This window comes from Lepisosteus platostomus, chromosome 6 (genome assembly GCF_059453375.1).
Source record: "Lepisosteus platostomus isolate fLepPlt1 chromosome 6, fLepPlt1.hap1, whole genome shotgun sequence".
NCBI lineage: Eukaryota > Metazoa > Chordata > Actinopteri > Semionotiformes > Lepisosteidae > Lepisosteus > Lepisosteus platostomus.
In genome coordinates, this window is record NC_142616.1 from 45,383,509 (window position 1) to 45,395,182 (window position 11,674).

The 11,674-nt window shown below is 39.4% G+C and overlaps 1 protein-coding gene and 2 long non-coding RNA genes across 3 annotated transcripts in view; 2 read left to right on the forward strand and 1 right to left on the reverse strand.

The window, feature by feature from the left end:
* The first annotated feature begins 681 nt into the window (after positions 1-681).
* LOC148661798 (uncharacterized) lies at positions 682-2,538 on the forward strand. The gene is made up of 2 exons (XR_015939600.1): positions 682-1,489; positions 1,532-2,538. It is a non-coding gene; the product is annotated as an uncharacterized LOC148661798 (long non-coding RNA).
* A 2,856-nt stretch (positions 2,539-5,394) lies between these two features.
* On the forward strand, positions 5,395-7,497 carry LOC148661799 (uncharacterized). Its single transcript, XR_015939601.1, has 3 exons — positions 5,395-5,559; positions 6,771-6,839; positions 7,142-7,497. It is a non-coding gene; the product is annotated as an uncharacterized LOC148661799 (long non-coding RNA).
* Positions 7,498-9,697: 2,200 nt separating this feature from the next.
* Positions 9,698-11,674, reverse strand: part of LOC148661800 (glutamate dehydrogenase, mitochondrial) — a 34,036-nt gene continuing 32,059 nt past the window's right edge. Inside the window, exon 13 of the mRNA XM_088636105.1 lies at positions 9,698-10,902. Coding sequence (XP_088492231.1) covers positions 10,783-10,902 — 120 coding nt within the window. The 3' untranslated portion in view covers positions 9,698-10,782. The remainder of the gene's footprint in view (positions 10,903-11,674) is intronic.

Sequence of the window (11,674 nt, forward strand, 5' to 3'; positions counted from 1 at the left end):
AAGAATCATTAAAAAATAAGAATTACATCAGCTGCTGCAACCATAGTAAATATCAGGGGAAAAGGCTGAAGAAAACTAGCTGGTGATATGGTAGAGAAAGAAGACAGTGTCTGACGGTGGCACTGCATTACCAATTATACTCTGAGGATCTTAGGCAAAAACTGCCTTGTTGTCTGGACCTACCACCCTTTTACATACTGAGGGCATGAGGGAGGCCACTGTTACGAAGTCTCAAAACCAGGATAATTGAAATATTTCACCAGTGACAGACCTGTCTTTCTCCATTGCAAAAGTTAATGGCTGTAATGCAGATTAGGGGATTCAGTAATTTTATACAATATCCTGATAGACAAAGGGAAAAACTGCAGAAAAGAGAGAAATTGGGGGAGAGCTGAGAGAGGAAGAGTCTACAGGAACAGGAGTAAAAGGCAACAGGAATTGGAGACAGCATGGTAGATTAATGGACAGCATGGTTAGTTAAAGCAAACAGCAAAACTGAGAGTGGACACCACTGGTGTGAGTCCCTGAAAACAGCAAAGTGATCCCAAAAGAAGGAACAGATCAAACTAGATGTTAATCTTTCTGCCCAATTTTCATATGCACTGTAGACCACAAGACTTATTTTTTAATAATGACTGAAAAATTAGAGAAAATGTTACCCCAACTAAAAAATGTAGATCAAACCAATTCAGTGGTTGACACACCCTCCGTACTATAAAGCATATTGATGATCAAAATTTAGGGGCATTCTTGGTTAGTCTAGATGCAGAAAAGGTTTTTTTTGATACAATTGAGAAATAGTATATAAAACATTAGATATGAATTTGCTGATAAATTTATTAATACAATTAAAATAATCTGTTCAAATCCTATAGCACTAATTAAGGTCAATGGAAATCTTTCTAACAGATTTAGCTTTAAAAGACATACAAAACAGGGATGTCCCCTGTCACCCATTCTGTTCTTTTTTATATATAGAACCCCTGGTAGAATGGATTAGACAAGACCCAAAAATTAAAGGAATAAAAATCAAAGGACAAAAATATAAAATAGCATTGCATAGACAAAATCCTGCTGCATTTGGATGATCCTAATAAATTGTTTGCTGGGGTTGTGGATCTCCTGGAGAAATTTGGTCAGATATCGGGGTATAAACTAAACATAGAAAAAAAAGAGTTTGGTGTTATAAATATAACCCAACAGATCATTAAGAAGAAAAGTTTAAGCTAAATTGGCTATCAATATCCATCCAATATTTGGCAGTACATTTATATAAAGACTCACATTCAAATGTAACCCCTTTAACATGTAAATAAAAGATTACATAGCTGGATGCTCCCTGCCTCATTGGAATCTATAGTGGACGTTATGAACATCCTACCACTATTAGACCTTGTTCAGTCTCTTCCAGTGGACATTTCTACAGAACAGTTTAAACAGTACTAATTCCAATTTGGTTTATAATATAAAATCTTCCATCTTACTTGGGGTAAGATGTTCAGATTTTAAGGCGGATAGCTTACATTTTAAGACTTGGACTATGACAGGTATTACAGCAATATGTATCATGACCGAACCATCTGAAAAACTTTGAGGATTTATCACATCAATACAACCTGAAAAAAGAGACTTCTACAGATACCTCCAAATTAGACGCTGTGTAAATAGTTTAATAAAACAATCAAATATAGAGCAAGGTAATAAACTGCTTGACACTTTTATAGCTGCTTATCAGCAAAGTAACCAGAAGAATATAATATCAAAACTGGATAATAATACTGAAAAATTAATATATGTAAAAATAATTTATTTTTACAGGCTGAGGTAGACGACAAAATATCTCTTAAAGAATCTAGACACAATGGTTAATACCAAACTAGGGACAATATTTCCACTTCCTAGAGCTTCAGACCAAGGGATGTTCACTTACTGTAGTTGTGCTGGGCGTGAGATACATACAAGAATCTTCTGGTTTACCTTAGTCAATTAAGTTCTGAGTAAATTATTAAGTGTCAATCAGTGGTCCAGAAAGACACCATATAAGATCAGATCACGACAGAGAAAAGGAAAAGGAATGAGGAGAAAAAGAAGGTCAGACCACAAGAGAGAGTGGAGACAGGGCGTGGAACTTGAAGCTTGTGCCAGAGGAGAGGTCCTTCAAGATCATCTGAAGACCTGACTAGAGCGAAGTACTTGAACCTTGCTAAAGAGAACATGCTATTCTGTGTTATTCTGGAACTAGGATTTCCTGAGTAAAGAACACCTCGGTTAAAACTGGCCTTTCCTGCTTGTTGAGTGAATTTTCAGGATTGCGTTAAGTTTAGAAGGCAGATTATCTCTTATTTTGGCCTCTGTAGGCATCATTTAAAGAGTTGAATACTTGGTAGCAGTCTGGGGTTTTCTCTGGTGGTGTAGGCATAGAGTAGGTCTCTGAAATGCCTTGTCTGTACATACTGTATACATAAAGAAAATTGAATGTTGTATATGTTGTGTGTAGTGTGTGTCACTGTCTTTGATAATAAATATTTGTTTAACCAAGTGTGCCTGAATTACTATTACTCACCAAAGCTGTGCCCAAGTTAATTAAGAATTCATGTGCCTCTAACTGTACCAACCAGTCTGGAATATTTTTGATAATCAATTATGTAAACCTCCATTTGTAACAATGTTAAAATAAAATGGGAAAAAGAATATTATAAAACTATTCCTGCAGATCAGTGGAAGAACAGGTGCTGAGATCAATAAAACTCCACAAGTTCACAAATTTGGAGAAACTTCTGTTGGAAAATTCAAGCAAAACAAAGTTCACGGTGTTGGAGGCTAAATAGAGCAAACAGTGACCCATTTACACTCATTCTGGTCATGCCTGAAAATACAGCAATATAAAAAATTAATACATTTAGCCCTTAACAATCTAGTAAACCTAGATATACAGTACCGTTTGAATTCTCCATTATGTATTTCATTACTTGGAAGTATAGTAGAGATACAGTAGATACTGTACTAAGAATTCTTTTAGCTGAAATATGATCCATAGATATTTCACCTCACGCCAATCACAAGCCTTCTTGGCATGCGATCAAAGAACAGCTGTGTTGTACTGTGTCTGTACTGTGAATGAGGCAAACATTATCAGACAAAAGTGGCCCTTTAATAAACCTGTTTGGTCCTATAGGCCTCCAGCTGGCACACAACATCGTGTGAGAATAAATCAGACAATAGCTTGCACAGACTGTAGGATTCTCAATGTTCTTCAATAAACTGGAAGTAACTATATGTGTAATTGCATCTCTCCAAAATCTTCGCTCAATGGTAATATACATCAATTGAATCTGAAGCTCGTAGATGGGGCCATAAAGATAAGATTGACACACTGTATCTTACATAAGCTCATTCACTCAAAAAGGGCAACTATCTCTTCAAAGGATGGGAAAGTGTTCAGTAGTCATAAAAGAGATAATGCTAAATAATTAGACTGTAATAAATTAGTTTCATTTGTTTTTATACTGTATATTGTAGCAAACAACCTTATTAGAGGTACACTCTTATGTCATTGTAAAAGTAGGGTAAAGTATGGTGAAACACAATGAAATACCTAGAAAAGCATGAATTCTTGGTAAACCACATTAAAGTAAAAGCTGATTTAATTACAGAATGATACAGTTGTTGACAGAAGCAGCTGTAAATGCACATGAAATAATAAAAATGAGAAACAAGGAAGTTTGCAGTGGTGCAGTCAAACTCTACTTAAGGTAGGGTTTACACATCACAGAAAAGATGTGATCTGAAAACAAGTTCCCCGACTGAAAATGACAACCTGCCTGAAGGTACGAGGCTGTCAGAACCCCCATTTTATAAAGTATGAGCCAGAGAGCTGTTGCAAGGGCGAAGGTGGGCGAAGCAAGGGATGTGGAAACAAAGCGCGATATTTATACTGTACGTATACAGGTTTAAGTGGGCGAGATTAGGGTCTGACCTCTTGTTGAACTTTTGTTTAAGACTCCATGTACAAGAAAAAAAGTAATAAAGTATATTTACTTATCTAGGGAAATACTGCATAGCCACATCTCACAGTCAGTAACTACAGTGGCTGGAACAGAGGAGAGATTAAATATCATTTTAGTAGTTCAGATAGATCCTAATGAATGTGAGAGAAGACAGACATGTATAAAGTACTGCATTTAGCGAGGGTCACCAACCAAAGGGAGTGGCAACCTTCTGAATCTAAAGCCGGGCGGATAGCCGAGACACCTCTCACTATACTGTAGCTCACTATGTAGCTAGGAAGTTTGCTTCAGAGGTGTAGATGGGGAGGAGGGGGGGATGCGAGAGAGATGCATTAAAGGAAGTCCTGGGTGTGAAGAACCGGGGCCCTCGGTTCAATTCCTGCCGTCCTGTGTGTGTGGAGTTTGCATGTGTTCTCTGGGTTCCGTGTGTTTTCTCTATATGTGTGATATGATTTCCTCTCGCAGTCCAAAATGTACTAGTAGGTTAAATGGGCTTACTGGAAAACTGGCCCTGGTGTGTGTGTGTTTGTGTCTGTTTGTCTGTCCTGTGATGGACTGGCACTATGTCCAGGGTGTATTCTGCCTTGCGTCCATCGCTCGCTGGGATAGGATCCAAATCCTCTGTACTGGATAAAGAGATTAGAAAATGGATTGAAATAAAGGCACTGTGTGGATGGAACTATACACAGTGTTAGAAACCCACTATGAGATGGCAGCATTTCACTGAGGATAAATTATTTGATAGTGCTGGCTTAAGGAAACAGCCTTTCCACCTATCTTGCACATCAGTATCCATACCTAGTTAGTTATTTAAACAAATTGCTTTCTAAATATAAACATCTTAAGATGCTGGCTCTGTGGATCAGCATCAGCTATGTTTGCCCATTCCTTCAATTCATGTGCATCCAACATGCAAACCATGCAAAGCTATCCGGAGGTACCTGGGTGGCAGAAGGGAGTTTCTAGTAATTGATTAGAGCAATTTCATACACAAAAGAAAGGTACATTCTGTATGTGATATTTATGGCATTCCATAATTGTTTCATTTTCTCTTTGTATTCTGATGATGGGAAAATATATGTTCATACAATTGGAACACCATTAAGACAAAACTATAAAGTTCTTAAATGTCAAACAATCTCAGGTGTAAGAAAGATAGAGCAGTCAGCAAAGATAAGTATCTGTGTAGCCAGGCAGAGGTTTGCGAGGATCTAACCTGGCCAAAAACAAGACCAACCAGTTCAGCCTGCATGCCTGTGCCCGCCTCCTCCTTTGCACCAACCGGCAGAGCCAGTCCCACGCCCTCACCACCTCTCCGCCCCACCATCACACCCTGACATCTAGCCCAGGGCCCTGGGGCACAGGGGTGTGTGCTCTCCAGGTGGATATGAGCCTTTATAAGATTCCCTGTCACACCCTGCAGACACATCATCCAGTCATCATTAATAAACACAGGCTCTGCCACCAGTGACCACCAGCCCACAAGCAGACAGCATGGATATTGCAGGGGATCTCCTGAAGACCAAGGCCAGTGGCGTCATTGACCAGGCCGGTAAGTACTGGGGTGGCAGCATTGGGATATCTGGAGAGGTGGCACATGAGAAAAGAGACACAATCAAAACTGGGAATGTCTGTTTCAAGAGACTACATAGTCACTCCATGTCATGAACAAAGCAGTGATGGGGTATGATTGAAATGATTTAAGGTTTTTTCGTCTTACAGAAATAAATGTTCCTCTAAAGGCTGAAGGTCATTTTGTGAAAGTATTGGTCTTCGTTGTGTTGTATGCCATTTTTACATATTGTGTGAAGTTCTCTCTGTTTGCAGACTAAACTCTCCAGGCATCTCCCAGGTCAGACAGACAGGCGCAGGCACAGCCCAGCACCAGAAGCTGATGAAGTGCGCTGTTTGTTTTTGTAAAATATTTGCCACACAACGAGAACCTGCTCAACGAGAACCTGCTGTAAATTATGCCTTTTACAAGCCATTAGCATATAGTACACTGTACAATGGACAATGCACAGAGACTTAATTCAGATTCACATTCTGGTGTCTCTTGTACAGAGCAATAACAATCATCTAATTTATAATAATTGATTTGTATTGTACCTTTCACAAAACAAGATCCAAAGAATTTACAGAATATACAGAAAACAAAACAAGAGTCAGAAAATATAATCTAAAGAATTTATAAACCAAAACAAAAGCTAAACATCATCTAAAGTAAATATACACCAAAACAATAACAAGTGTCAGAAAACATTACTGTATCTAAAAGGACTACACGATAGTTTTGTTTTGATAACCTTGAAAGGGTATGGAATATTACGAAAACAGGTTTACAAAATAGGCTGTTCTTCAACATTGCAGTGTCCTGTTTATCTGCACATTGTTGAGCTGCAAAGCAAAGCAGATATGGAAACATTTGTAGTGCAGTGTCGCAGGTCTGCTGAGGCTCAGCTTGAAGAATCACAGACAACACAAGCTTCTTACATTGCACTCACTCTGACTAATCACAATAATGGAAGGGGTGTGATGACTGCGAGACAAGGAACATACGAATCAGGTTCTTCTTTGAAATTCATTTTAGCAGCTGTGGCACATCATTAAAGGAGTGGAAATGCACAATAAAAACCAGAAAAATAGATACCATCTAGCCTCAGACCAGCTCTGCTGCTATTACTTTAATTAGGTCTGTCATTTAAACACAAGGGAAACCTCTGCCCTACAGCTGTATCACACTGTCTCTCTGTTACTTTATAGCTGCTACTGCCAAGGACTCTGTGCAGAAACTGGCAGGAGGAAAGAAGAAGGAAGAGGAAAAGAAGAAAGGTAAATACTTTGCTCTGCTGTGTGTTGTATTAGAACTAAAGAACTTCTAAAAAATACAGCTCTGCATTACAATATAACTATAGCACTGTTCCAATATACTGTAAGTATCTTTCCCTGTGTGCCATTCAAATTAAAATTGTGTAGCTGGAATCTATTCAGTAAGTTCACTTTAAAGACATACCCAGATGAATCCCATTATCAGTATTGGCTTTGTCACAGATATGACACAGTGTATATAGTACGTATTTGTAGAGATTCCATTCTTCTGTATCCTAACCATGCTCCTGCCTCCCTCTCTCCAGCCCTAGGGGAAACAGTGAATGAATCTGCTGGGGCTGTGGCCGACTCGACCCTGAAGAGCGCCAAGGAGCAGGCATTCTCCATTGGGAAGAAGCTGCTCAGCTAACAGTCTCCACTGCACAGATGGACCCCCTCAAGCCTCACACTGCCCTGTCACCTGAGTCCCACCTATTCTCAGGCATCCCAGTGTAGCCCAGCAGACGGCGGTGGGAGGTGCTTAATCTGAGCTGGACTGTTTTAGCATTTGCAGGATTTCATTAAAATCTGCAGGAGTTGCCAGACTAGGCAGAATGAGATTGCAAAGCACTATGATTAATCAAACTTAAATTTAAATAAAAACATAATATGTTTAACTGTTTTTATTTGTCCCTTTCCTTTGTGGTACAATGCAGGCCAATGGGTCCCACATTATTTGGGTTAAATCACCAACCATAAAGACTGTGAATTTTTGGAATACAATATTTTGATCACCTTAAGATGAACAACTGGGTTCCCTACCTAAAATTAAAGAACTTACCTCCCAACGGAAGTTCCAGAATGAAAAATCCAGAAGGACTGAGTATGAGGTGTCAGATCTATGTTAGAGAGTTGGACACACACGACCCATCCAGAATTTAACTGAGGTCTTAAAGACAAGGAATGGACATTTTTGCCACATAATGATGACTAATTTCTTTAAATAGTGCTGTTTAAAGTGCTGGGATCACAGCTTGTAGCCTCATGTACAACATGTTTGATGTTATCTGGGCATCAATACAACCAAACTGCACATACTGTATGTTTCATGCACACAGACAGGTCCAGCAGGTCTGGAAAGGCTGATGTTTAATCATTTCTGGAGTTCACAATAAAAATCACAAGGAATCAAAATCTGGATCAGGAAAATTGATGTTCTTTTCTGGAAAAGATTGTGTTTCTCATATGTAACAGGGAGAAACAGATTAAACAAACAAAAGCAGTAAAGGAATTTTCTTCCATCCAGTTTTGGTGACTTTAGAGTTGACTGCAGGAAAAACTAGTATACTTTAGCTTTAATAAACACTGGTAAATGGTTACCCTGTATCACAGCATTTAGTATGTTGATGTTGACACACATTTAAATTCCAGTGCTTTGAAAGCAGTTATCACTTCAACTTGTATACTGAAGTTGGATAAGTGTGAAAAACAAAGTATCTACTTTAGATTTTAAAGGAAACTGAAGGTACTGTAGCAAATTGACCTCAGCCCTTCCTGGAGAAATATTGTGGGTGTTAATGTGAACACAGGGATATGAGACTAAAGGAAGGGTTTATTGCTCCCAGAGACCTTTGTTCCCCAATTTCAGGAAACTTGAAATTAGTCACCTGATCAGTTAGCACAAGACAATCGGTAAGGTGACAAATGAAAAAGCATGAAGCAGAGGTTTTCTGTGGTGGTCAATGTGCTGTATGGGAACGGAGAGTAGATTCTCTGCTGAGCACACTGACCAGAGGGGAAGGGAGACGGAAGTGACTGACTGAGGGACTTTGTACTGCAATGCTGTTTTAAGGTTTAACTGTGAGTGGTTTGTAAGTCTTTTGTGAAGTGTCTCACAGTAAGGATCTTACTCTTTGGGTTTAAAAAGTTGATTTGAGGCTGGTATGCAGCTTAGCTGCCTGGCTACGATAGAGATTGAAGAAGGCTAAGGCAGAAGCTGAAAAAGGAGCTTCGACTTTCATTGACAGGTTCTGTTTGTGATTACTTGGTTTTCCTGCACTTTTACCTCATGGTAGACTCCTGGGTGTGTCTGCTTTATTCTGTCTCATCTATCAAACCTCCTATTTTATGACAACCCACACCAGTGTCAGAAATAGTTCCCTTATAGGTTTAATGGTTTGACCCACAGAATTATTAATTCAATGGAGTGTGAGGAGTCAGATACATGTCATAGAGATGGATACACATGACCCTTTCAGAATTTAACACTGATAAGATGTGACAGCATGATCTAACAACAGCCAGCTCTGGGGGACCAAGCAGACTGTTCTCGTCAAGACTTTTCCTTGTCCTTGAATTGTTTCTCCAAACCTGTAGTAGAAGTACAGGACACAGGCTTTTGTTTGTTAAAGAGATGAAACTGAAAATTCTGCACGAACTGTGTTACTGAGAGTGCTCCTGCCCTTATGTCTTAGAAAACAGGCATTAGAAAACAGAGTATCATCTCTCCAAAGAGTCTTAGCTCAAATGCAAAACAAAAAGGCTACCAGTGAACCTAGGAAGCTTTTCCCACCTAGAACAGTGTAAGCGATGACTGTCAGTTTGCACAGTGAATCATGAAAAGGTAAAAAGCAATTAACCTAATGCCTCTGGATGGTCCAGCAATTACATCAAGAACTTCAATTTAAATCCTTACCAGAACTACAGCTGCAGGTCCCCCTCTGAAAGGTATCCCAGTAAAGGCAATGGCAAAAGTAGCCTCAAGCTGGATGCCCAAAGTGATTAAGAAGGAAATAAAGTGGGAGGTACAGATCTTGATTCCAACTCCATAAACCTCACAACAACACACCACAGCATTTTTTGTTGTTCTTTTATTTTGAATGTTTTTGGCAAAAACAAAAAAGGCATAACAAATTTACCAATAATCCCAAAGCAGTTTCCAGATCAAGGTTCACATGGCAAAAGAAAGAAAAAACAGTTTTGTTCCCATATGCGTTTCCCTCTGTGTGGCTTTTCATACAGGTCCTACAGCTCAAAACCTGACAGTTAACATTCTGACCAAATTCAGCTTCAGCAACCAAAGCAGTGCTTTTGAATGGGGTTAAGCAATTTCTAAGAGCCTGTACTTATGGAACTAAACAGCATTGATGCACTGACCAAACTATTAAATCAACAAAATCTTTAGAAAATGTATCTCAGAGAACATAAAACTTTAGTTTTAAGTTTAAGTTCGTATACCTCTTAGAGCTAAGAGAATGGACCAATTCTCAATATAGAATAAATTTAAACTTTAAAACTAAGGCAGGTTTAAAAAAAGTGAACAGCTCTGTTAAAAACTTGGTAACTCAAAACACTGAAACTGACCAACTAAATTTGCCAACAGCTGGGACAGGACATCCACACTGTTAGTACAGGCCCAGTGAGAGGCCCCTGTGAAGTCACACTCCATCTCAGAGACTGGTATATTTTATCTTTCTCCCCCTCACCTCTGCTTGCTGTATAACACCCCACAGATTACACTGCATATACTGTAGAACAGCAGCTCACACAAGTCTCTTCATACCTGTACAGGAGGCTCAACGGTTCGCTGAGCTGCTTCAGCGGTACCAAACTGAGCTCGGATCAGGTCTGATTTAAGAGGTTACAAAGAGCACAATGCAATCTGATGAGGATTGTAGTGAAATGTGATGATAGAGAAAGAGTTTAAAATTATAGCATGAGTGAAGAGCAGGACTGTTTTACAGATTAGCTTTGGGCTATCTTAGAACACAGGTTAACCGTCATGTTACGTCTCTAAACTTGCAGGAACACATAAAAGGACAGAAGAGCTTTTCTGGTGGTTATATATGGAAAGCATATGGTATATAATATGTAAACGCTTGATATGTTATAAAGGCTGTATTGGACGGGCAGGGGAGAGGCTGGGCGTCCTGGGTCTGTACAGAAAGACAGACCGCAGGGTGGCAGTTTATGTGAAGGTCAGTCCTGCCTCGTTGTACACCTTGAAGACTTTCTCGATGGCATTGACATAGGCAGCTGTCCTCAGGTCCAGACCCAGGTTGTACTTCTTGGCAGTGCGCATAATTTGCTACAAAGAAGGAATATCGGAGTCATTTTCTGTAATATATATGCTTTTGGAGCAGCAACAATCCTTAGAAGGATCCTTCTCCTACAGAGAATGTGAATTTTGCAGTACAGTAAGCGGCTAAAGATCTTATTCAAGCAAAGTATTCTTTCAATCTGTTTGAAGTATCATGGCAACACATTTATAGACTGGCAACTCTTACTCGGTGTTGGTATTACAACATCTACTTAGCCTGCTGTGGTACACTATGTAATTAAATAATGTGTAGAATTGCAGTTGTGTTAAACTTTTCACCTCGGATACAAATTTGTGCAAATTGAACAGAAGTACTTCATTGATTGTAATTGATTGGAAAGGGCTCTTTCAGCTAGAAAAGAGCGAACTCTCCTTTAAAACATTACATGAACAGGGATCTATAAGCTGGTCAGGATGCTCAAGGGACTGTAGCCTGACACACTGCACCTGAGGACCTGAGCACCTGGGATTCCCTCACTCACACCTGCTGCCAAGGACTTGAAAAGGAAGTGAAATATGGAACCTGCAACAGCTTAGTAATACAACATGAGGCACGGGAAGAGATGTCTGTGAGTGACAGCGTTTACTGGAAATAAGAGACGCTGCATATTAAACCGAACTGGCTTTCCTTGGCCTAAGAGCTGCACACAGGGACCTCACACAAGATGGGTGTAAACATCACCTGACAGAAAGGTGTGTGGATGTTGCAATGTTATTGTGAGCAAGAGAACAAAAAAAACTGCTCCATATAATAGACTGC